The sequence below is a fragment of the Pogoniulus pusillus genome, unplaced genomic scaffold (genome assembly GCF_015220805.1).
Source record: "Pogoniulus pusillus isolate bPogPus1 unplaced genomic scaffold, bPogPus1.pri scaffold_58_arrow_ctg1, whole genome shotgun sequence".
NCBI lineage: Eukaryota > Metazoa > Chordata > Aves > Piciformes > Lybiidae > Pogoniulus > Pogoniulus pusillus.
Window position 1 is genome coordinate 330,423 of NW_026974711.1, and position 25,227 is coordinate 355,649.

Genomic DNA, 25,227 nt, shown 5'->3' on the forward strand with positions numbered 1-25,227 from the left:
TTAGAGCAGCCTTTGTAGGGGCTGCAGGGAGAGCTTAGAGCAGCCTTTGCAGAGGCTCCAAGAGAGTTGGTGAGGGACTTTGGACCTGGGCTGGAGTACCAGGATGAGGGACAATAGTTTTGAGCTGGGAGAGGAGAGATTGAGAGTGGAGATGAGGAAGAAAATGTTGAGAGTGAGGGTGGGGAAAAGACTGGCACAGGCTGCCCAGGGAGGCTGAGGCTGCCCAGGGAGGCTGTGGCTGCCCCCTCCCTGGTGGCTGTTCAAGGCCAGGCTGGATGAAGCCTTGAGCAAGCTGAGCCTAGCTGAGCAGCATCCCTACCCCCAGCAGGCAAGGGAGAGGTTGGAGCAGCTGAGCTCCGAGATCCCTTCCAACCTGAGCCGCTCTAGGATCCTGCACATCCCCTTGGAGCTCTAACTTTGTAACCCCCACAAGTCAGCCCAGAGCTCGAGAGCCCTCCAGCTGCTTGGTGTCTCACTTACCCACGATGGACAGAATCACAACCACGAAGTCAAAAATGTTCCACCCGATGGTGAAATAATAGTGCCGCAAGGCGAACATCTTCAGCACACACTCACAGGTGAAGAAGATGACAAACACCAGGTTAATCCAGTACAGGATGTCCTCCATCTGCTTGCTTTGGGTGTCTGTCTCCACCATCATGGTCACCATGTTGAGGCAAATGAGCATCATGATGACAATGTCAAAGGCTTGCTGGGTCACAAAGTCAAAGACAGCTCCTTGGATGCGGTTCTGCGCGACAGGAGGGAGAGCGTGAGGCAGGTACAGGGAGCAGGCAGGGCAAGGGTGGGGTGGCAGAGAGTGGGGCATGGCTCTGGGGGTAGCTAACAGGGCACAGGTGGGGTGGCAGACAGTGGGGCATGGCTCTGGGGGTAGCTAACAGGGCACGGGTGGGGTGGCAGACAGTGGGGCATGGCTCTGGGGGTAGCTAACAGGGCACAGCTCTGATGGTAGCTAACAGGGCATAGGTGAGGTAGCAGCCAACAGGGCACAGCTTCAGTGGTAGCTAACAGGGCACAGCTCTGGTGATAGTTAACAGGGCACAGGTGTGGTGGCAGCCAACAGGACACAGCTCCAGTGGCAGCTAACAGGGCACAGGTGGGGCAGCAGCCAGAAGGGCACAGGTGGGGTGGTAGCCAACAGGGCACAGCTCTGATGGCAGCTAATAGGGCACAGGTGTGGCTACAGCCAATGGGGCACAGCTCTGGTGGTAGCTAACAGGGCACAGGTGGGGCAGCAGCCAGCAGGGCACAAGTCTGGTGGCAGCTAAGAGGGCACAGCTCCAGCAGCAGCCAACAGGGCTGGCCAAAGTGCCAGGAGATGAGACCCTCTGGGACATGGAGGTGCTGGGCAGAAGGCTGCCCAAGGAGGCTGTGGCTGCCTCCTCCCTGGAGTGCTCAAGGCCAGGCTGGGTGAGTCCTTGAGCAGCTGAGTGCAGCTCAGAGGGGTCCCTGCCCGCGGTGGGAGGCTGGAGCAGAGCTGGGAGGTGCCTCCTGCCCCGAGCCGTGCTGCAGCTCTCTGAAAGCTGAGGGACATCGACAGGAGCGTGGGAAGAGTCCAGCAGGAGGCAGCCCAAAGGACGCTTCTGGAGCTGAAGCTCCTTTGCAAGCCTGCCCTGCAGGTGCCTTTCTGCTCTCTCACACTCACCAGAGGTCGAGGGATTGGTTTCTGAGGCTTCTTGGAGCCCAGCTTCTTCATGGCATTGTAGTACTTCTTCTGCTCCTCTGTCATGAAGATGTCCTGACCTCCAAAGTAAAGGGCAAAGGGAATCTGATCACAACCAGCAGCAGCAGGGAGAGGGCAAACAGATCCTGGCTAAGACAGGAGGACATCTGCCCGGTGGGAAGGTGGTGGCAGCTGGCTGGGGCAGGAATCCTTTGCTCTAAGAGCCAAGGGGCTCAGAGCTTCACTTAGAGAGAGTTGGGAGCTGCCCTGCTGGGACCCTGCTGCAGCCTGCCCCAGCTCGCAGCTGCTGCAGGTCCTGCATGCAGCAAACCCTCAGCCTGAGCTGCAGGGAAGGAAAGCAGCACAGGGCAGAGAGAGGGCAAAGGAAACATCTCATCAGTCCAGGCTGTGAGTCTTAGCCTGGGTTAAAACCCCAACCTTCTCCCTTCCAGGCTGTCTTAGCCCAGGATTAAACCCCCAAACATTTCCCTTCCAGGCTGTCTTAGCCCAGGATTAAACCCCCAAACATTTCCCTTCCAGGCTCTGAGTCTTAGCCCAGCATAAACCCCCAAACATTTCCCTTCCAGGCTCTGAGTCTTAGCCCAGGAGAAAAATCAACCCAAGGGAAATGCAGGAAAATGTAGCCCAGGAGAAAGAGTTTTGAGTTTCCCACAAAGCTTGAGGCTGCCTCCTGGCCCCAAAGCCTCTGTGGGGCTGGGGAGGGAGTGCTGCAGACAGGGCCTGTGGCTCTCTGCCCCACAGCTCTCAGAGGGGAGGTCTCTGCCTCAGCCTTTAGAGAATGGGTTGGAAGGGACCACAAGGATCAGCCAGAGCCATCCCCATGGCATGGGCAGGGACACCTCACACTAGATCAGGCTGCCCAGAGCCTCATCCAGCCTGGCCTGAAACACCTCCAGGGGTGAGGCTTCCACCACCTCCCTGGGAAACCCATTCCAAGCTCTCACCACTCTCATGCTGAAGAACTTTCCCCTAACATCAGAGAATCACAGAACCAAGCAGGTTGGCAGAGAGCTCCAAGCTCATCCAGCACAACCCAGCCCCCAGCCCTGCCCAACCAACCAGACCATGGCACTCAGTGCCCCAGCCAGGCTTGGCTTCAACACCTCCAGCCATGGGCACTGCACCACCTCCCTGGGCAGCCCATTCCAGTGCCAATCACTCTCTCTGACAACAACTTCCTAACAACATCCAGCCTGAGCCTGCCCTGGCACAGCTTCAGGCTGTGTCCCCTTCTCCTGGCCCTGCCTGCCTGGCAGCAGAGCCCAACCCCACCTGGCTACAGCCTCCCTGCAGGCAGCTGCAGGCAGCAATCAGCTCTGCCCTGAGCCTCCTCTGCTGCAGGCTGCACCCCCCCGGCTCCCTCAGCCTCTCCTCACAGGGCTGTGCTCCAGGCCCCTCCCCAGCCTTGCTGCCCTGCTCTGGGCACCTTCCAGCACCTCAACATCTCTCTGCAATGGAGGAGCCCAGAACTGGACACAGCACTGCAGGGGTGGCCTGAGCAGTGCTGAGCACAGGGGCACAAGAACCTCCCTTGTCCTGCTGCCCACACTGCTCCTGAGCCAGCCCAGGATGCCATTGGCTCTGCTGCCCACCTGGGCACTGCTGCCTCCTCTGCAGCTCCTCTCTCCCAGCACCCCCAGGGCCCTCTCTGCCTGCCTGCTCTCAGCCACTCTGGCCCCAGCCTGTAGCTGCTTAAGGCTGTTGTGGCCAAAGTGTAGAACCCTGCACTTGGCCTTGTTCAATCTCATCCCATTGACCCCTGCCCACTCATCCAGCCTGGCCAGGTCCCTCTGCAGGGCTCTGCTACCCTCCAACAGCTCCACACTGCTCCTAGCTTGGTGCCATCTGCAAACTCACTGATGATGGACTCTCTCCATTTCCAGCTCTGTTCCATCCCCCCCAGTCCTATCACTCCCTGACAGCCTAAAAAGTCCTTCTCCAGCTTTCTCGTCGCCCCCTTAAGATAATGAGAGGTCACAACAAGGTCACCACAGAGTCTTCTCCTCTCCAGACCGCACAGCCCCAACTCCCTCAGGCTCTCCTTACATCAGAGCAGCTCCAGCCCTCTGCTGGCCCTTCTCTGGGCCCCTTCCAGCACCTCCAGATCGCTCTTGTACCCCGGGGGGGTCTCCAGAACTGAACTGTTATTTGGCAGCAATGCCCACCCCAGGCTGCAGCCTGCAGCTCCCCAGCCCAGCAGCCAGCCCAGGGCACTTATCTTTTTCTTCTGCTGGTTGAAGTTGTCGATGATGACACCAATGAAGAGGTTCAGGGTGAAAAAGGAGCCAAAGATGATGAAGATGACAAAGTAGATGTACATGTAGATGTTGTCTTCGTACTTGGGCTGCTCTTCTTGCTGAGGGGGAGAGGGGAGGGGAGGGAGAGGAGAGATGAGGAGAGGAGAAGGGAGAGGAGAAGGGAGAGGAGAAGGGAGAGGAGAAGGGAGAGGAGAAGGGAGAGGAGAAGGGAGAGGAGAAGGGAGAGGAGAAGGGAGAGGAGAAGGGAGAGGAGAAGGGAGAGGAGAAGGGAGAGGAGAAGGGAGAGGAGAAGGGAGAGGAGAAGGGAGAGGAGAAGGGAGAGGAGAAGGGAGAGGAGAAGGGAGAGGAGAAGGGAGAGGAGAAGGGAGAGGAGAAGGGAGAGGAGAAGGGAGAGGAGAAGGGAGAGGAGAAGGGAGAGGAGAAGGGAGAGGAGAAGGGAGAGGAGAAGGGAGAGGAGAAGGGAGAGGAGAAGGGAGAGGAGAAGGGAGAGGAGAAGGGAGAGGAGAAGGGAGAGGAGAAGGGAGAGGAGAAGGGAGAGGAGAAGGGAGAGGAGAAGGGAGAGGAGAGTTAGAGCAGGACTCTGTGCTCGGGAGCAGCAAGCATCACAGAGCTCAATCCAAAAGAAACTAGTTTGGTTTGGGGTTTTTTTTGCTCTTGATTTGCCCAAAGCAAAACGAGCTGCTGGGAGCTGCTGGGAGCTGCTGGGAGCTGCTGGGAGCTGCTGGGAGCTGCTGGGAGCTGCTCTTTACCTTCCTGGAGTCCACTGCTGCATACATGATGTCCATCCAGCCCTTGAAGGTAGCCTGCCAGAGAGCACAGATCAGGAACCACAGCAGTCAGACAGAGCTCCCCCCAGAGATCCAACCTGGTGTGGGTGCAGCCAGGCCAGAGGGCCCCTTGGCACTCCTCACCCTCCTCACCCTCCACTCTGAGAGCACTCCAAGAGTTCCCTCTGCACTTAAGCCAAGGAGAGGGGAGAAGAAAGTGCCCAGCAGGGCCTGGCACGGGGCAGGAGGTGCTGATGTGAGCTTAAAGAGGCAGAATTCAGCTGCATACAAGGGAGATGTTTTGGGCATTCAGGTGTCCAAGGCTCTCTCCAGGCACCATTCCTAGCCCACGGACTGAGCCAGCTTGGTCATGGGCTGGGCACCACCAGGGAGCCCAAGAGAGGGGATAGGCACTGCCAGGGAGCCCTGGGGAAAGGCTGGGCACTGCCAGGGAGCCCCAAGGAAGGGCTGGGCATCACCAGGGAGCCCCAGGGAAGGGCTGGGCACCACCGGGGAGCCCTGGGGAAGGGCTGGGGACTGCCAGAGAACCCCAGAAAAGGGCTGGGCACCACCAGGGAGCCTCAGGGAAGGGGTGGGCACCACTAGGGAACCCCAGAGAAGGGCTGGGCACCACCAGGGAGCCCTGGGGAAGGGCTGGACACCACCAGGGAGCCCTGGGGGAGGATTGGGCACCACCAGGGAGCCCCAGAGAAGGACTGGGGGCGTTGGTGGGGCAGGCAGAGGTGGGAGGCAGCTGCCTGCAGCCTATGACTTTTTCCTCCCAGCTTCGCAGGTTTGGCTGCCGTCGGCCCCAGGGAACAGGCGACAGCCCCCAGCCCCTCCCCCCATCCCCATCCCCCTCCACGGGGAGAGGGCAGCAGGCAAAGGCAGCAGCAGCAGCAGCAGGAGGAGGAGGAGGAGGGAGCTGCCGGCAGCACAACTTACGACTTGCAGCAGCGCCAAGTACCCTGCCCCGACGTTGTCGAAGTTGATTTTGACATTCTTCCACCTGATCTCCGTGGAGTTGGGAGGCATCAGAGCCTCGCAGTCGGTCTTGTTGTTCACAACCTCAATCTCAAAGCGCTCCTCGGAGGTCTCATTAAAGCAGTAATGATATTTGCCAGCGAACAGGTTCACCCCCATGATGCTGAAAATCAGCCAGAAGATAAGGCAGACCAACAAGACATTCATAATGGAGGGGATAGCCCCAACCAAGGCGTTGACAACCACCTGTGTTGGAAGGGGGTGGGAGAGAGTTTTCAGTATAAACCAGGAAGGGAGGGAACCAGCAAGCACCAATACAGCTGCCTGGGGGAGGGGGAGTTGGAGGTAAGGCTCTCCCCCCACCCCCTCAACCCTTCCCCATCCCCTCCTCCTGAGGGGGTTGTGGCTTTGACTCCAGGCAGTGAACTTAGTCCAAAGCAGGGAAGCAAAACAACTTCTGCTCCCCCCCCAAGCCACCTCCTGAAGGGCTGTTTGAGAAAGCAAACAGGCCACAGGGCTGGGGCTGGTTTAGGGCTGTCGATTCCTTCAGCAAATGGTTTGGTTGCCCAAAAGGGAGAGAGGAATTTCTGTGCCTGAGGCTCTCCTCTGGCTGCCAAACAGGCTCCTGGCTGCAATTTGCCCAGAGGAGACCTTTTTTTTTCCTGGTGGATTTGCTGGGTCCCTTACAGCCATTCCCCACCCTCAAACAAGGCTGTCCTGAGCCTGCCTCCTGCCCCCACCGAGCTGCCCAGCACCCTGAGTGGGGTGGGCTCAGGTGGGGCCAGGAGCAAGCCTGGTTCAAGTGAGTGACTGCACACATCCAGAGCAGATCTGCCCTCAAGCAAGGCCAGGCAGAGAGCTGAGCATGCAGCTGGGCAGGCTCCAGAGGACACCAAAGCCAAGTTCCTAACTCCAGGCTGCAGCAAAGGCAGCAGGCAGTGGGGCTGGGCAGAGCTCCTCTCTTCCAGTGCCTCCTCAGTTTAGCTGCTCCCTAAGCACCCCTGGGCAGTGGAAGCCACCAGGCTGTGGATGGAGTCAGGTCAGCAGCTGTGACAGCTTTGATGATGATGATGGTGATGATGATCTCCTAAATTCAGATCCCTTTAATAAATGAACAGAAGCTAAACTGCTTTGAGCCTTCTGCCTTCCTTCTGAAAGGGTCCTCAGCCCTGTGGGGATGTAGGAGGAGGCTTCAGGTAGTAGCAGCTGAGCCACAAACTGGCCCTGGCCACCACCAAGTGTCCCCTTCTGTTCCCACAGCATCTGCTGGCTGGGTGCAGCCACCATGGGCATGCCAAGCTCTGCAGCACCTCCTGTCCTCCAGCCCTGTGGGCACGAAGGGAAGCTGCAGACAGGAATGAACCTGGGTGAGAAGTGGCACTGCAGCAGCAGTGAGCTGACCTCAGGGATCCATCACAGAGGTGTCAAGCCACAGGTCACAGCCCAGCCCTCCAGGACACCTTCACTTCCATCCTCCCATCACCCAGCCAGGACCTCTGCTGCTGACCACCAGCACATCAGGGCAGCTTCTGAGGTTCAAGACCCTTCAGATGCTGGTTTATGGCTGCAGCTCATCACAGGAAGCTAAGAGAGTGGCAGGACCTGCTGAGATGTGGTCCCCAGGAGCAGCCTGAGTGCCTACAGCACCCAAAACAAAAGAGCTGGGAGGAGGAACTTGGCTTTTGTGTGCAGACTGACACGAGGCATGCAGAGCTCACAGCGAACCTCCTGAGCCAGCCAAGAGCAGAGCAAGCTCTGGGGAATGCAGACAGCTATGGAGAGAGAGAAAAGCAAAGAACTACTTCTCTGTTTCCTTTGCAAAGCCAATTCCAATCTGTGCCCTGCCTCAGAAGGGTCTTTTGGGGCTTCTTTTGGGTTGGGTGGGGCAGATTTTTTTTGCCTCCAAGAAGTCTAAATCAAGGGAGAACAATTGGAGCTTAGGGATCCTCCAGGGCTGCAGGCAGAGCTCTCCATCAGGGCTGCAGGCAGAGCTCTCCATCAGGGCTGCAGGCAGAGCTCTCCATCAGGGCTGCAGGCAGAGCTCTCCATCAGGGCTGCAGGCAGAGCTCTCCATCAGGGCTGCAGGCAGAGCTCTCCATCAGGGCTGCAGGCAGAGCTCTCCATCAGGGCTGCTGTGATGCAAAATCTCCCAGTTGAAGCCTGGGAATCTCCTGGCTGTAGCTGAGGGATTGCAGCTTCTCTCCAGCATGGCTTAAAGCTGAGCTTTGATACCTGCAGGTTTAGGGTCAGGTCTTTTCCTTTGTGATCATAACTTTAAGTGGGGTCTGAGCCCAGGCTCTGGGTTATGGAAATGTTTTCCTCCTCTGTGCCTGTTTTAGGAAGCAAACTGCCACAGAGGAATCCTAACAGCAGAGTAACAGAGCAGGGAAGAAGCAAACCCTCTGGATCTGGGCTGATGGCTTCTACTTCTATCTCTTCCCATGGACTCTGAGGGCTCCTGCTCAGGTTCTTTTTTGCCTCTCTCTCTGATGCTGAAGTTTTGTGCTCAGCAAATTCCAAGCAGCTCAGATGGATCCAGGTGCAAACAAAAAAAAAGGCTGAAACTTCCTTTTTCTTAAGCAAAAAAAGACTTCATTTTCTCTCTTGCAGCAGCTCTGACTGAGAGCTGACTGGGACCTGGCACAGCAGCCCTACATGAGGAGGAGGAAGAGGAAGAGGAGGAGGAGCTGGGAACCCCAGCCCAGCCCTTTGGCTGCCAGAAGCATCCAATTCCTTGGTCTGTTCTTCTGGGATCCTTTCAATCCCAAATGGGGATAAAAAAAAAGCCAAACCAAACCAAACCCCCAAGCAACCAAACCTCAGGTACCAAACCACAAAGGATGAGTGGCAAAGTGTGTGTGTGTGTGTTTGGGGAGGGGGAGGAGAGAGGCTGCAGCAGTTCCAAAGCCCCCCACCCCCAACCTGTGGTGCTCTCTAGCAATTTGAGGACAGCTTGGTAAGTTCAATGCTTTGCTTGTGCTGTGTTGCTCGTTCCACAAGGGACAGGACAGAGGATCATAAAGCATGGGGTGGGAAAAAAGGGGAAGGGAGTGGAAAGGAAAAGCTTCACCATGGGACAAGGCTTCCAGTCACCACCCAGACTGGACTGAGAACAACGAGGTGCAACAAGAGGAATTCAACCAAAACCTTCTGCTGTTTTTGCTTTGGGTCTCTCCCAGAGCTAAATTCCCACCAGTGCCTTCCCAAAGAGCCTGAGTGACCCCAGACAGGCAGCAGCTGAGGGCAGGTTGCATTCTGATCTCCCCCCAACCTCCAGAGAAGATCCTATCAAGCCAATTCCACCAAGGGCTGGAGGCATTTTGAGGTGGTTTAAATTCTGCTTCTTTGCACCTGGTGATTCTCCCTAGATTAAAAACCCCAACCCCCAAAACTAAACCAAGTTCCAGCTGAGAAGCTCCCCTCGGATGCTAGAGGTCAAAGCCAGGCTAAATGCCAACAGCCAAGTGTCAACATCGTCTACAGATGGCAGTGGATTGGGGGCAGTAATTCATGGGATGAGGCAGCTGAATGCATCTCCCCTGGAGGTTAAGAGGGGGGGAGGGCACAGCGGTGGGGCAGGGTGAGAGGACATCCAACGGTAGAGGTGATCGAGTCAGCAGCTGCACCATGAGAGTCTGTTGGGAATTTTTTTCTTTCCACCACTTTTGCTCAGTTTCTAGCATGCTTCAAAAAAGGAAAACATAAAAGAACACCCCCCCAAAAAAAACAACAACAAAAAAAAACCCCACCCTCCAAAAAAAAAACCCCTCCCCAACCTCCCCTCCCCCCTCCCACCCCCAGCTTCCCCAGGCATGCAGAAGGATCAGCTGCTAATGGCATCTTACCCTCATCCCCTCAAATCGGGACAACGCTCTTAAAGGCCTCAAAGCTCTTAGTGTCCTAAGGGACTTTATGGCACCTAGTTCCGAGTAGCCCAGGGCATTAGCTATAAGGCTGACTAAAGAGACCTACACAGGAAATAGAACACAAAGGAAAGAAGAAGAAAAGAAAGAAAAAGGGGGGAAAAAAAAAAGAGAAAGGGAAGGGGGGAAAAAAAAAGGGGGGGAAAGAAAGGGGGGAAGGGAAGGAAAGGGGGGAAAAGGAAAGGGGAAAAAGGAAAGGGGGAGGAAAGGAAAGGGGAAAGAAAGGAAAGGGGGGAAAAAGGAAAGGGGGGGAAAAGGAAAGGGGGGAAAAAGAAAAGGGGGGAAAAAGAAAAGGGGGGAAAAAGGAAAGGGGAAAAAGGGAAGGGGGAAAAAGGGAAGGGGGAAAAGGAAAGGGGGAAAAAGGGAAGGGGGAAAAAGGGAAGGGGGAAAAAGGAAAGGGGGAAAAAGGAAAGGGGGAAAAAGGAAAGGGGGAAAAAGGAAAGGGGGGAAAAGGAAAGGGGGGAAAAGGAAAGGGGGAAAAAGGAAAGGGGGGAAAAGGAAAGGGGGAAAAGGAAAGGGGGGAAAAGGAAAGGGGGGAAAAAAGGAAAGGGGGGAAAAAAGGAAAGGGGAAAGAAAGGAAAAGAGAAAAAAAGGAAAAGAGAAAAAAGGAAAAGAGAAAAAAAGAGGAAAGGAGAAAAGAGGAAAGGGGGAAAAAAGAAGGGGAAATAAAAAGGAAAGGAGAAAAATAAGGAAAGGGGGAAAAAGGAATAGGAAACAAAAAGGAAAGGAGAAAAAAGGAAAGGAGAAAAAAAAGGAAAGAAAAAAATGAAAGGGGAAAAAAAGGAAAGGGGAAAAAAGGGAAAAAAAGAAAGGGAAAAAAAAGGAAAGGAGAAAAAAGGAAAGGGAAAAAAAGGAAAGGGGAAAAAAGGAAAGGGAAAAAAAAAGGAAAGGGAAAAAAAAGGAAAGGGAAAAAAAGAGGAAAGGAGAAAAAAGAGGAAAGGAGAAAAAAAGGAAAAGGAAAAAATGAATGGGAAATAAAAAGGAAAGGGAAAAAAAGAAAAGGGGGGGAAAGAAAAGGGGAAAAAAGAGGAAAGGAGAAAAAAGGAAAGTGGGAAAAAAGGGAAAGGGGAAAAAAGGGAAAGGGGGAAAAAGGGAAAGGGGGAAAAAGGGAAAGGGGGAAAAAGGGAAAGGGGGAAAAAAGGGAAAGGGGGAAAAAGGGAAAGGGAAAAAAAAGGGAAAGGGGAAAAAAGGGAAAGGGGGAAAAAAGGGAAAGGGGGAAAAAAGGGAAAGGGGGAAAAAAGGGAAAGGGGGAAAAAGGAAAGGGGGAAAAAAGGAAAGGGGGAAAAAAGGAAAGGGGGAAAAAAGGGAAAGGGGGAAAAAAGGGAAAGGGGGACAAAGGAAAGGGGGAAAAAAGGGAAAGGGGGAAAAAAGGGAAAGGGGAAAAAAGGGAAAGGGGAAAAAAGGAACAGGAAAAAAAAGGAAAGGGGAGAAAAAAAGGAGGGGAAAAAAAGAAATAAAGAAAAAAGGAGAGAGAAAACAAAAGAATAAAAAGAAAATAAGAAAAGAAAAGAAAAAAAAAAAACAAAAAAGAGAAAAGAAAAAAACAAAGGTTCCAGACTGTTAGAATTGAGTCCCCTAACACTGCTTGCCCAGCCCAGGCTGCCAGCCTGGGTGGCCCCCAGAATAAATACCGAAGACATGACACCAGCTGCCTACTTCACTTGACTGAAACGACCTGGAAGGAAATAATGTGGTTGAGAAAAGCATCAGAAAAGAACAGAAGGGAAAGAGAAGTGAAAAGAGAGAGAGGGGCAGAGACACACAGACGAGGAGGGGGCTGGCTGAGGAAGAGCCCAAACAAAAACCTTACCCTCGCCCTGGCCTGTCTGCAGGGTCCCAGCGGCTCCCATTAAACTTAAGGCAGACAAATTAAAGGTACCTAAGAGAAAGAATACAGATAAATACAGACACTGCACCCCACTGCACCCCACTGCACCCCACTGCGCCGGCACAGCAGCCTGCTTGCTGCTGGTCCCTCCTTGGCAGTGGCCTTCAGGGCTGTGAGGACAGGCTGGGGGGATGGGGGAGGGCTGGAGGGGCTCAGACTGGAGAGGAGAAGGCTTCCAAGGGGGACCTCAGAGCTGCCTGTCTGTGCCTGAAGGGATCCTGCAGGAAGGCTGCAGAAGGACTCAGCATGAGGAGGTCTGAGCCAGGCCAAGGGGGAATGGTTTGGAGCTGAGGCAGAGCAGGGTGAGAGTGGAGCTGAGGAAGAAGTTCTGCAGCAGGAGGGTGGCAAGAGCCTGGCACAGGCTGCCCAGGGAGGCTGTGGCTGCCTCCTGCCTGGGGGTGTTGAGGCCTTTAGTCTAGCTGAGAGGTGTCCCTGGGCATGGTAGAGAGGTTGGAGTGGATGAGCTCTGAGGTCTCTTCCAACCTGAGCCATTCTGGGATTCCCCACACGAGCCAATGGAAAACTCTTGAGCTTGGATCTGCCAGGACCTGGCCATGTAAAGAGCATCTACAGACACCAGCATCCCAGCATCTTCCACTTGGGGCTAGCACCACGTTACAGACACAGGTAAGAACAGAGAAGTCAACCTCCTCGAAGGGAAGAGAGAAAAAAAAAGACATCAATGAACAAGAACAGGCAATGGAAAAGCAAAGAATTCCTCCTGGAGCAGGCAGGGGCTGAGCTCCCCTCTCAGCACAAGACACTTCCCAGTCACCACTGCTTCAAAAGGGACACAAAGTTAATCGTGGGACAGAAATCAGAGGGATGATTCTTATTCCACACACACACACTCCAGAGACATCCCAGGATCAAAGTCCAAATGCTGAGCCAGGCTGGATGAGACCTTGAGCAACCTGGGCTGGTGGCAGCTGTCCCTGGCCATGGTAGGGGCTGGCACTGGCTGAGGTTTGGGGTCCCTCTCTAACCCAACCCCTTCTGTCTGCCTGCCCTGCAAATACAACACGGGGCAGAGGCTTCACTGACTCCTCACTTCCAGAGCTTCTTCCCCCTGGGATAACATCTGGATGCCCAGCAGGGCACAGGCTTCACTCACTCCTCACTTCCAGAGCTTCTTCCCCCTGGGATAACACCTGGATGCCCAGCAGGGCACAGGCTTCACTCACTCCTCACTTCCAGAGCTTCTTCCCCCTGGGATAACACCTGGATGCCCAGCAGGGCACAGGTTTCACTCACTCCTCACTTCCAGAGCTTCTTCCCCCTGGGATAACACTTGGATGCCCAGCAGGGCACAGGGAGCCAGCTAAAGGCTGGGGCAGCTCTTGGGGGGGGTCTCTCCAGTGCTATTCCCTTGGGACACTCCAGCAGCAGACACAGGAGGCAGAGATGCAGGCAAGAGGGATTCCAGACAGGCTGCAATGCAGAAGCCTTCATCATTACCCAGACACTGGTCTTCAGAAACAGACCCAGAGAACCTGGGTGGGGAGGAAGAGGAGGATGAGGAGGAAGATGATGATGATGATGAGGAGGGTTACTGACAATGCTAGCAACCCTGAAAAGTAACAGTGGAGAGAGTGGTTATGAGGCAAAGGTCAGGATCCTGCTTGGCACAGCTGCCACCTGCCTGCTCCAACCCCACCTCTGCCACCTGCCTGCTCCAATCCCACCTCTGCCACCTGGGAAAACTGCTCTGATGCTGAGGGTTAGCAGGAGCAGGACTTGGTGCTGAGCTGCAGCTCTGCTGAGCACCGTTTTGCCTTCTCAGTTCCACACCACAGCAATCTGCTGCCAGCAGCTGAAAGGAAGAACTTCTCCTGCAGCCCTGGGAGTGAAGGATCTTTGATCCCTGATCCAGCTGGGACAGGTCCTTGAGCAAGAAAGTGAATGGATCCTGAAGGTGAATGGATCCTTGAGGCTGTGGCTGCCCTCTCCCTGGAGGTGTTCAAGACCAGGCTGGATGTGACCTTGAGCAACCTGGTCCAGATGTCCCTGGCCATGGCAGAGGGGCTGGAGCATCTTTAAGGTCTCTTCCAACCCATTCCATGGATCTGTGAACGTTCCCAGGCTCACTCCCTCTGTGTTCCCTGCCTGGGAGCTTCCTTTACCCCCCTGGCAACTCGAGAAGCGAATGCAACTTGCAGCACACCTGTCAATTAAACTGCTCTGCATTCCCAACAGCTGGAATTCCACTCCCACCTCTGAAGCAGGAACACAGGGAAAGCTATTCCTGTGCTCAGCTGCTGCTCATCTTTTTAATCCAACCCCCCCCCAAGGAATTCCATCTGCTGGAAGCTGCCCCCAGAGCTGCGCAGAGGAGGGGCTGGCAGCCTGCGTTCCTCTCTGGCTCTCCACTCGTTCCCCATCTTAAGGCAGTGAAAAAGGATTCCAGGGCTGCTTCCAGCAGAGTTACTGCTCCAGGATGTGTGCTGGGAGCAGGAAAAGCCTTGAGGCAGCAGAGAGGGCTTTGGTTTAAGAGAAGAATTCAATCCATCCAGTAAGGAAGTTCAGCCCTGCACAGGAAGCGGCGACATCCTGAGTCACTTCTGCCCCTGGATTCCAAGCATAGTTCCTCCACCTACTCAGGAATATTTCCAGAGTGATCATGGCACTGAGCAACAACTTGGCACAACTGAATCATATCCAGCATGTTCCAAAAGAAAAAGCTTTGGTGGGGGGGGGAAATGTGAAGTTTGGGGTTGGGTTTTTGCTTTTCAGCTTTGCTGCTTGGGTGCTGGCTGAGGACACCCAGCTTGGAGGGGGTGGAATGTCACAGGGTCTGGGTTAGTGGTGGTGGGAGTTGGGTTGGAGATGGATTCAGTGACCTTAATTAAAGGTCTTTTCCCACCTTAGCCACTCCATGATTCTAGGAGAGAGGCACTTGGGGCTGTGAAACCCTTTGGATGCTTTTGCTGCCTGCCATCTGGGGCAGCAGCAATTGAGCTGCTGCTGTGTCACAGCCACGCTGGTTGTGGCTCTCTTCTCTCTCTTGCTGGGTGCTTCTCTCAGTTCTCAAAGTCCTTCTCCCTACCAAGAGGTTCTGGAAGGGGAATTCCAGGGTGATTATGGACTGGATCTATCCACATTGATCCCTGCCCTGCTGTGATCCTTGCTCAGCAGGATTTGCCTTTGCTGTCTGCTGAGGTCCTGCTTTTATCCCCTGGGCACCAGAGCTTCTTCATAGAGGAGAGGACACTGAGGCATTAAAGGTGGTGAGACACTGGCACAGGTTGCCCAGGGAGGCTGTGGATGCCTCCTCCCTGGAGGTGTTCAAGGCCAGGTTGGATGCCATGAGCAGCCTGAGCTGGTGGCAGGGGGCTGGAGCTGGGGGACCTTTGAGGTCCCTTCCAACCCAACCTTTTCCATGGATCTCTGGTGGAGAACTTCCTTTTCCATAAGGAGATCCCAGAGCACTCAGAGCTGCCACAGATCTCTGTGCCCCACGTTCAGAAGGACAGATCCTGCCAGGTGGGGGTGGGGAGCTTTGAACCCTGCCTCTTCCCCCCCGCCCCTCATTAACAGCAGAAGCTAATGAGCACAGGCAGGAGTCACCGAGGAGCCTCCCAAACTCTCTCCCTTCTCACACCTTCCAGCAGCCCAAGCTGTGGGCAGAGCTCTTGGAAACAACATTTTCAACTCAGCAAAGGAGCTCAGGGGCTGGGAAATCCTCCTCTGTACCTCAGTTAGGCTCAGGAGGAGCTGCTGAGCAGCAGCTCCACAGGCAACACATTCCAAGGCTTTGGAAACCTACAGATGCTAAAGTCCTCACTGCAGAGAGGATTCAGTCAGGATACTCCCTAGGAGAAACCATGAACCCAGCAATCCTTCACCCCAAGAGCTTTTTGTTCCCAGCAGAAGGAAAGGAGGGGAGGATACATACAGCCACGATGAGGAAATCCAGCCAGCACCAGGCGTTGGTGAAGAACTTCACAAAGCCATAAGCACACCACTTGAGCAGCATCTCCAGGATGAAAATGTAGGTGAAGACTTTGTCTGCATACTCCAGGATGGTCCTGATGGTTTTCCTCTGCTCGATGTAGATATCCTCAAAAGCCTGGGAAACAACCGAGGTTTGCTCTCACTGCCTCGGGTGGGTTCCACAGCTCAGCCTCTGACGCTGAAGTGAGCAGTGCAGAGGTGAGCAGTGCAGAGGTGAGCACTGGAAGTACATCTTCGAGCTGGGTCAGGCTGCTCAGGCAGCTGGGAGCTGTCCCATGCCTGCCACTGGGCCAGCTCAGGTTGTTTGGGTGATCTGCCCTGGTTGGGGATGTCCCTGCTGACTGCAGGGGCTTGGACTGGGTGAGCTTGAAAGGTCTCTTCCAACCCAAAATACTCTGTGAGTCTGTGTTCTGCTCTGGGTGTAGCATTGCAGGTCCAGAGGAAGCCACAGAGGAAGCCAAGGGCTGGAGCAGCTCTGCTGTGGGGATAGGTTGGGGGGAGCTGGAGGGGCTCAGCCTGGAGAGGAGAAGGCTCCAGGGGGACCTCAGAGCTGCCTGCCTGTGCCTGAAGGGATCCTGAAGGAAGGCTGCAGAAGGACTCAGCATGAGGAGGTCTGAGCCAGGCCAAGGGGGAATGGTTTGGAGCTGAGGCAGAGCAGGATGAGAGTGGAGCTGAGGAAGAAGTTCTGCAGCAGGAGAGTGGCGAGAGCCTGGCACAGGCTGCCCAGGGAGGCTGTGGCTGCCTCCTGCCTGGGGGTGTTCAAGTCTGAGAAGTGTCCTTGCCCATGGTGGGGAGGTTGGAGGGGCTGAGCTCTGAGCTCCCTCCCAGCTTGAGCCATTCCATCATCCTGCAGCTTCCTAAATCCAGTTTCCCCACTCAGCTGCCCCCCCATGGCTCCAGCCCACAGCTCTCTGCCTGCTACTCACCAGAGCACCACTGCTCAGCAGGATCATGAAGATGATGAAGGTCTCAAACCAGTTGTGCTCCACGATCAGGAAGCAGGTTTTCCTCAGGGTCCACCAGGACTTCCCCAGCCCTTCCTCGATGTTCACCTGGCAGCATTTGCAGCGCTGCACACACCCTGCAGGGGGGAGAGTGCACAGAGGAGCCTGAGCCAAAGGCTGCCGTGGGAGGAGGGCAGGGAACAGAGTTTAATGTCAGGACAAGAAATTCCCCTTGGCTGGAAGTGGTTTTGATGCCAACAACATCAAACCTGCTGAGTTCCAGTTCAAACTCTCTGGTTCTTGAGGAGTTTAGGATTGCTTCTGCCATGTCTCTGCCTGGGCACCTGAACTTACACTCCCCTGTGTGTGACCAGCCTGAGCTGCTGCTGGCCAGGATGGTGCCCACATGCCTGGCAGGAGGGGAGTGGAAAAGTTGCTGCTGAAAGAACCTTGAACCACTTCAGATGTTTGCCATGGGAGCAGCTGTGAGAGATCAGCTGCTGATGGACATCCAGGCCATGAGAGGGGAAAAGTGAACCTGCCCAGGAGCCAGGGGCTGCTGCTGAGCACTGCAGGCTCCAGGTTCTGCTGCTGCTGAGCACTGCAGGCTCCAGGTTCTGCTGCTGCTGAGCACTGCAGGCTCCAGGCCCTGCTGCTGCTGAGCACTGCAGGCTCCAGGTTCTACTGCTGCTGAGCACTGCAGGCTCCAGGCTCTGCTGCTGCTGAGCACTGCAGGCTCCAGGCTCTGCTGCTGCTGAGCACTGCAGGCTCCAGGTTCTACTGCTGCTGAGCACTGCAGGCTCCAGGCTCTGCTGCTGCTGAGCACTGCAGGCTCCAGGTTCTGCTGCTGCTGTTGAGCACTGCAGGCTCCAGGTTCTTCTGCTGCTGAGCACTGCAGGCTCCAGATTCTACTGCTGTTGAGCACTGCAGGCTCCAGGTTCTACTGCTGCTGAGCACTGCAGGCTCCAGGTTCTACTGCTGCTGAGCACTGCAGGCTCCAGGCTCTGCTGCTGCTGAGCACTGCAGGCTCCAGGTTCTGCTGCTGCTGAGCACTGCAGGCTCCAGGCCCTGCTGCTGCTGAGCACTGCAGGCTCCAGGTTCTACTGCTGCTGAGCACTGCAGGTTCCAGGTGCTGCTGCTGCTGAGCACTGCAGGCTCCAGGTTCTACTGCTGCTGAGCACTGCAGGCTCCAGGTTCTGCTGCTGCTGAGCACTGCAGGCTCCAGGCCCTGCTGCTGCTGAGCACTGCAGGCTCCAGGCTCTGCTGCTGCTGAGCACTGCAGGCTCCAGGTTCTACTGCTGCTGAACACTGCAGGCTCCAGGTTCTGCTGCTGCTGAGCACTGCAGGCTCCAGGTTCTACTGCTGTTGCTGAGCACTGCAGGCTTCAGGCTCTGCTGCTGCTGAGCACTGCAGGCTCCAGGCCCTGCTGCTGCTGAGCACTGCAGGCTCCAGGCCCTGCTGCTGCTGAGCACTGCAGGCTCAGCTGTGCAGAGGCTCAGCTTGCCCTACCCATGGCTCTGCACTGGCAGCTGCACCTCCAGGGCCTGCACTCTGCAGACCCTTCTGAACTAGTTCAGCCACGGTGCAAGGTCCAAGACAGATCTCAACTAAGCTGGCAGCCAACCCTGGTCCTGACTGAGACCTGACCCCATCAGGCAGGTGCCCCAAAGAGCTCAGAGGCTTCCAGGCAGAGCATCTCACCTTCTGTGAAGCAGGCATCTGGGTCCAGGTACTCCTCTGGTGCCTCCACAGGGACTTCTTCCACTTCAGGCTTGATGTCAATGGTGCTGCCCTCCGAGGAGCTGGTGTCATCCAGCTTCTGGAACACAGAGCAGAGCCCAACTCAGCCCAGGAGGAGCTGCCAGCAGCTGCCAGGCTGGCTGCTGACACAGCAATTTCCCCACCAGAGTGACTACAAATCTCTTCACTTCACCCCACGAAGGTCCTGCCCCTCCTCACGAAAAATTTCTTCCTCCCCTCCTCTCTCAATCTTCCCTCTCCCAGCTCAAAGCCATTGTCCCTCTCCTGGCACTCCCAGCCCTTGTCCAAAGTCCTTCCCCAGCACTCCTGGAGCCCCTTCAGGTCCTGGAAGGTTGCTCTAAGCTCTCCCTGGAGTCTTCTCTTCTCCAGGCTGAACAGCCTCAACTCTCCCAGCCTGTCCCCACAGGGGAGGTTCTGCAGCCCTCTGCTCACCCTCGTGGCCTCCTCTGGCCTCTCTCCAACAGCTTTGTGCTGGTTCTCTTTAGTTCTCCCTCCCCAGATGCTTTCAGGTACTCACAGCACCACAGGTGTCAGGGGTTGGAAGGGACCCAAAGAGATCATCCAGTCCAAACCCCTCCCTGCCAGAGCAGAACCATCCAATCTAGCTCAGAGCACACAGGAACACATCCAGACAGGCCTGGAAAGCCACACAGGATCACACAGGATCATGCAGGGTCACATAGGGTCACACAGGATCATGCAGGGTCACATAGGGTCACACAGGGTCACACTGGGTCACACTGGGTCACACAGGGTCATAGGATGTCAAGAGTCGGAAGGGACCCAAAGAGATCATCCAGTCCAACCCCCCTGCCAGAGCAGGATCATCCAATCCAGCTCAGATCACACAGGAACACATCCAGACAGGCCTGGAAAGTCACACAGGACCACACAGGGTCACACAGGATCACACAGGGTCACACAGGGTCACAGAATGTCAGGGGTTAGAAGGGACCCAAAGAGATCACTGAGTCGATGATCTCCTTGGGTCCCTTCCAACCCCTAATGTCCTCTGATCCTGTGAGTCCAGCTCCCTCCCCTGCCAGAGCAGGACCATCCAATCCAGCTCAGATCACACAGGAACACATCCAGACAGGCCTGGAAAGGCTCCAGAGAAGGAGACTCCACAACCTCTCTGGGCAGCCTGTGCCAGGCTCTGGGACCCTTCCAGCAAAGAAGTTCCCCTTGTGTTGAGCTGCAACCTCCTGTGCTGCAGCTTCCATCCACTGCTGCTTGTCCTATCCCAGGGAGCAGTGAGCAGAGCCTGTCCCCCTCCTGACCCCCACAGCCTGTCCCCTGCCTCCTGACCCCCAGAGCCTGTCCCCAGCTCCTGACCCCCAGAGCCTGTCCCCCTCCTGACCCCCAGAGCCTGTCCCCCTCCTGACCCCCAGCCCTTAGATAGTTATAGACATTTATTAGATCCCCTCTCAGTCTTCTCTTCTCCAGACTCTCAGCCCCAGGTCCTTCAGCCTCTCCTCACCAGGCACTGCTCCAGTCCCCTCATCATCCTCATAGTCCTCCACTGGATCCTCTCCAGCAGATCCCTGTCCCTCTGCAACTGGGAAGCCCCACACTGAATGCAGCACTCAAGATGAGGTCTCAGCAGGGCAGAGCAGAGGGGCAGGAGAACCTCCCTGGCTCTGCTGGACTCACTCTGCTTAACACACCCCAGGACCCCATTGGCCCTCTTGGCCCCAGGGCACATTGCTGCCCCATGGATGCTCTCCCCCAGCACTCCCAGCTCCCTCTCCCTGGGGCTGCTCTCCAGCAGTCACCTCCCAGCCTGTCCTGCTGCAGTTTATTCTCCCTCCCCAGGTGCAGGACTCTGCACTTGACCTTGTTGAGCCCTCATTTGGCTCCTCTGTGCCCAGCTCTGTCTGCCCAGGGCTCCCTGGACGGCAGCACAGCCTGCAGCTGTCTCAGCCTCCTTCGCTCCCTCACACAAGCGACCCCCGAGGACTTTCTCCCCTCCTCCTCCCTTACCTCTTTGCTGCCATCAGGATCTGTGTCGCTGCTGAAATCCTCCGTGTTGAGGTTCTCAAAGTCCGACTCGCCCACGGCGATAGGCACCCGCACGGTCAGGTTGGGGTTGTTGATGAAGGACATGTGGTCCTCGTCGATGATGTACTTCTCCACGCTGCTGCCGATGCCGCTGGTGGTGCCGTTGCCGTTCTTCTGGTAGTCGATGTCCCTGTTGATGTCGGCCCCCGTGTGGTTGGCGATGCAGTTCACCTTCTTGTCGTACAGCTCGTCCAGGGGCTTGACCTCGTCTGCCTCCCGCTGCTTGAAGTGAGCCTGCATGAACTCGCGAACCTTCGCCTTGGTCCAGGCGATGCCTTTCTTGATGCGGATGACGGAGATCTGCAGGTTGTTCATCTCCCCATCGTCGTCCGTGGCCGCCAGGTTGTCTGCGCTGAAGGAGCTCAGCAGCAAGGCTAAGAACAGGTTCAGCACCTGGAAAAGAAGAGGCTTGGCAGGGCTTGGCAGGGCTTGGCAGGGCTGGCAGGGCTGGCAGGGCTTGGCAGGGGCTGTGCTGCCCGAGCTGAGCAAACCACCCAGGTTCCGCTGATGCTCGCAGGTTGTTAGAGCCATGGGATGGGTTGGAAGGGAGCTTAGAGCTCATCCAGTGCCAACCTCCTGCCACAGGCAGGGACAACTCCACCAGCTCAAGGTGCTCAAGGCCACATCCAGCCTGACCTTGGACACCTTCACCAGCTCAAGGTGCTCAAGGCCACATCCAGCCTGACCTTGGACACCTTCACCAGCTCAAGGTACTCAAGGCCACATCCAGCCTGACCTTGGACACCTCCAGGCAGGGAGCAGCCACAACCTCCCTGGGCAGCCTGTGCCAGGCTCTCCCCACCCTCACTGCCAAGAATTTCTTCCTCCTCTCCACTCTCACTCTCCCCTCTCCCAGCTCAAAGCCATTGTCCCTTGTCCTGGCACTCCAAGCCCTTTTCCACACTCCCTCCCCAGCTCTCCTGAAGGTGCTGGAGGACTGCTCTAAGCTCTCCCTGGACCTTTCTCTTGTCCACATCCAGCAATAGCCTCCAAGACTTATATTGATGAGAGAAGAGCTCCAAGAGAGCTGACAGCACTGCTCTGGAGCATGCAGCTGCTGGCACTGCCTCAGCCTCACTCACATTCTCCTCCAGAGGCTTTTCTCCATCCAATTTAAGCCCAGCAGGAACCATCCTGCTCCAGTCCAACCTCCCACACACACCAGGCCCTGCAGCTCCACCAGCCTCTTGCACACCTCATGACTGAGCCTGTGGGCAGAAACTTCCAAGCTGATTTTAGCACTTCAGGACCTTCCCCTGCTCACCAAACCACTTCCTCTGCTGGCATTTCACAAGTCAGGGTCTGCTGCTTTTGAGCTGCTCTTACCCACCCAGGCAGGGTCTGAGGCTGCCCTGAGGGGCTCAGACTCCTGCTTTTCACACAGTCCCAGCATGGCAGGGGCTGGAAGGGACCTCCAGAGATCACTGAGTCTAATTCCTCTGCCAAGCAGGATCACCTCCAGCAAGCTGCACAGGACAGTGCCCAGGTGGGTTTGGAATGGCTCCAGAGATGGAGACCTGCACCACCTCCCTGCTCCGGCTCTCTGCCACCCTGAGGACAAAGAAATTCCTCCTCATGCTGGGTGAAACTTCTGATGTTCAAACCTGTGCCTGCTACCCCTTGTCCTGTCTCTGGGCACCACTGGCACCAGCCTGGCCCTGCTACCCCTTGTCCTGTCTCTGGGCATCACTGACACCAGCCTGTCCCTCTTAGCCCTTGTCCTGTCCCTGGGCACCACTGGCACCAGCCTGGCCCTGCTACCCCTTGTCCTGTCTCTGGGCACCACTGACACCAGCCTGGCCCTGCTACCCCTTGTCCTGTCTCTGGGCATCACTGACACCAGCCTGTCCCTCTTAGCCCTTGTCCTGTCCCTGGGCACCACTGACACCAACCTGCCCCTGCTACAACTTGTCCTGTCCCTGGGCACCACTGACACCAACCTGCCCCTGCTACAACTTGTCCTGTCTCTGGGCACCACTGACACCAACCTGCCCCTGCTACAACTTGTCCTGTCTCTGGGCAACACTGATACCAGCCTGGCCCTGTTACCCCTTGTCCTGTCTGTCTCTGGGCACCACTGACACCACCCTGGCCCTGCTACAACTTGTCCTGTCTCTGGGCACCACTGGCACCAGCCTGGCCCCATCCTCCTGCCCCCCACCCGCTCAGCAGTGCCGAGACCCTTCTCATCCCTCTCCAGGCTAAGACCCTCAGCTCCCTCAGCTCCCTCCTCTGCACAGGGCTTGGCTGCTCTACTGACGGACAGCAGAGCAGCCCCCAAGCAGGCACAGCACAGCTCTCCCTCCGTGCTGCCAGGCTCAGCAGCGCTGCCCACACGCCAAAGCTCCACCACAGCCTGCACCACCTCTCCCCCAGCTCCTGCCAGCTCCTCCCCCCTCCCCCCCCCCCAGCAAAAGGCAAGCAAAACAAAGCCCCAGCAGTAACTCATTTACTGACCACCAGGTTTCCGATGACCATGACCATCATGAAGACAATCAGGCACATGGCCTGGCCTGCCACTTCCATACAATCCCACATGGTCTCAATCCATTCCCCACACAACACACGGAAGACAATGAGGAAGGAGTGGAAGAAATCGTTCATGTGCCAGCGAGGCAGCTCACACTCCGGATTGATCTTGCAGACACACTCCTTGTAGCTCTTGCCAAAGAGCTGCATCCCCACCACGGCGAAGATGAAGACGATGATGGCCAGCACCAAGGTCAGGTTCCCCAGGGCCCCCACCGAGTTCCCGATGATTTTGATCAGCATGTTCAGAGTGGGCCAGGACTTGGCCAGTTTGAAGACTCGCAGCTAGGGGGGAGAAGAGGGTGAAAATGAGAGGGGGAGGGGGAGGGAGGAGAGAGGGGGAGGGGGGAAAGGGGGAAAGGGAAGGGGGGAAAGGGAAGGGGGGAAAGGGGGAAAGGGAAGGGGGGAAAGGGGGAAAGGGGAGGGGGGAAAGGGGAAGGGGGAAAGGGGAAGGGGGAAAGGGGAAGGGGGAAAGGGGAAGGGGGAAAGGGGAAGGGGGAAGGGGAAAGGGGAAGGGGGAAAGGGGAAGGGGAAAGGGGAAGGGGAAGGGGGAAAGGGGGAAAGGGGAAGGGGGAAAGGGGAAGGGGGAAAGGGGAAGGGGGAAAGGGGAAGGGGGAAAGGGGAAGGGGGAAAGGGGAAGGGGGAAAGGGGAAGGGGGAAAGGGGAAAGGGGGAAGGGAGCAGGGGAAGGGGAAAGGGGAAAGGGGGAAGGGGGAAAGGGGGAAGGGGGAAAGGGGGAAGGGGGAAAGGGGGAAGGGGGGAAGGGGGGAAGAGGGGAAGGGGGGAAGGGGGGAAGGGGGGAAGGGGGGAAGGGGGGAAGGGGGGAAGGGGAAGGGGGAAAGGGGGAAGGGGGAAAGGGGAAAGGGGGAAGGGGGAAAGGGGGAAGGGGGAAAGGGGGAAGGGGGAAAGGGGGAAAGGGGAAGGGGGGAAGGGGGGAAGGGGGGAAGAGGGGAAAGGGGAAGAGGGAATGGGAAGGGGGAAGGGGGAAAGGGGAAGAGGGAAAGGGGGAAGGGGGAAAGGGGAAAGGGGGAAGGGGGAAAGGGGGAAGGGGGAAAGGGGGAAGGGGGAAAGGGGGAAGGGGGAAAGGGGGAAGGGGGAAGGGGGGAAGGGGGGAAGGGGGGAAGGGGGGAAGGGGGGAAGGGGGGAAGGGGGGAAGGGGGGAAGGGGGAAGGGGGGAAGGGGGGAAGGGGGGAAGGGGGAAGGGGGAAGGGGGAAAGGGGAAAAGGGGAAAAGGGGAAAAGGGGAAAAGGGGAAAAGGGGAAAAGGGGAAAAGGGGAAAAGGGGAAAAGGGGAAAGGGGGAAAGGGGGGAAAGGGGGAAAGGGGGAAAGGGGGAAAGGGGGAAAGGGGGAAAGGGGGAAAGGGGGAAAGGGGGAAAGGGGGGAAAGGGGGAAAGGGGGAAAGGGGGAAAGGGGGAAAGGGGAAAGGGGAAAGGGGGAAAGGGGGAAAGGGGAAAGGGGGAAAGGGGGGAAAGGGGGAAAGGGGGAAAGGGGGAAAGGGGGAAAGGAAGGAAGGGGGAAAGGAAGGAAGGGGGAAAGGAAGGAAGGGGGAATTGAAGGAAGGGGGAAAGGAAGGAAGGGGGAAAGGAAGGAAGGGGAAAAGGAAGGAAGGGGAAAAGGAAGGAAGGGGGAAAGGAAGGAAGGGGGAAAGGAAGGAAGGGGGAAAGGAAGGAAGGGGGAAAGGAAGGAAGGGGGAAAGGAAGGAAGGGGGAAAGGAAGGAAGGGGGAAAGGGAAAAAGGAAGAAGGGGGTAAGAAAAAGGGTGGAGAAAGAAAAAGTGGGTGGAAAAAAGTGGGCAGGGAAAATGGTGTAGGGAAAAGGGAGGAAAGGAAGAAAGAGAAAAGGAAGAAGGGGAAAAGGAAAAGCTCTGCATCCTTCTTGTGCTGAGGAGAGCAGAACTGGAGGCAGGATTGGAGGTGAGGTCTCAGCTGAGCAGAGCCAAGGGGCAGGAGCCTCTCTCTTGCCCTGCTGCCCACACTCCTCTGCCTGCAGCCCAGGATGCTCACTCCCAGGCCATCCCTCACTGCCCAAACGCCATCAGCTGTTGCTCAGATCTTGTGAGGAGCAGCGGTGAAGGAGACACCACAAGACCTAACCTCACTCATCACTGCCCTCCCCTCAACCAGGGAAGGAACCACAAGTGAGGTTTGCCCTTTCTTGTGGGGAAAGCTCTCCAGGAGCTCCCAGGTTTGGCTTTCAAAGGGAAGCAGAGGAGGGAAGTACCAATCGGAAAGATCGCAGCACTGAAAGTCCTTCCACATCTGCCAGGCTCAGCTCCATCAAACTGAGGGAGACAATAAACCCATCAAAGATGTTCCAGCCTTCTTGGAAGTAGTAGTAGGGATCCATGGCAATGAGCTTCAGGAACATTTCTGCTGTGAAAATTCCAGTGAAAACCTGGAGTGGGGAGGAGAGAGACAAAGGAGAGGCAGAGCTTGGCTCTGGTTTGCTTTCTGAC

General features: G+C 56.4%; 1 protein-coding gene across 5 annotated transcripts in view; it reads right to left on the minus strand.

The window, feature by feature from the left end:
* SCN8A (sodium voltage-gated channel alpha subunit 8) overlaps nucleotides 1-25,227 on the minus strand; it is a 69,532-nt gene that overhangs the window by 2,887 nt on the left and 41,418 nt on the right. For all 5 annotated transcript variants that reach the window (XM_064141577.1, XM_064141575.1, XM_064141576.1 and 2 more), the window contains 12 exons: nucleotides 24,993-25,166; nucleotides 22,703-23,059; nucleotides 20,168-20,638; nucleotides 18,125-18,242; nucleotides 16,406-16,560; nucleotides 15,421-15,594; nucleotides 9,560-9,682; nucleotides 5,676-5,960; nucleotides 4,713-4,766; nucleotides 3,924-4,061; nucleotides 1,667-1,771; nucleotides 481-751 (listed from right to left, as the gene is read on the minus strand). In XM_064141577.1, coding sequence (XP_063997647.1) covers nucleotides 481-751; nucleotides 1,667-1,771; nucleotides 3,924-4,061; nucleotides 4,713-4,766; nucleotides 5,676-5,960; nucleotides 9,560-9,682; nucleotides 15,421-15,594; nucleotides 16,406-16,560; nucleotides 18,125-18,242; nucleotides 20,168-20,638; nucleotides 22,703-23,059; nucleotides 24,993-25,166 — 2,425 coding nt within the window. The remainder of the gene's footprint in view (nucleotides 1-480; nucleotides 752-1,666; nucleotides 1,772-3,923; nucleotides 4,062-4,712; nucleotides 4,767-5,675; nucleotides 5,961-9,559; nucleotides 9,683-15,420; nucleotides 15,595-16,405; nucleotides 16,561-18,124; nucleotides 18,243-20,167; nucleotides 20,639-22,702; nucleotides 23,060-24,992; nucleotides 25,167-25,227) is intronic.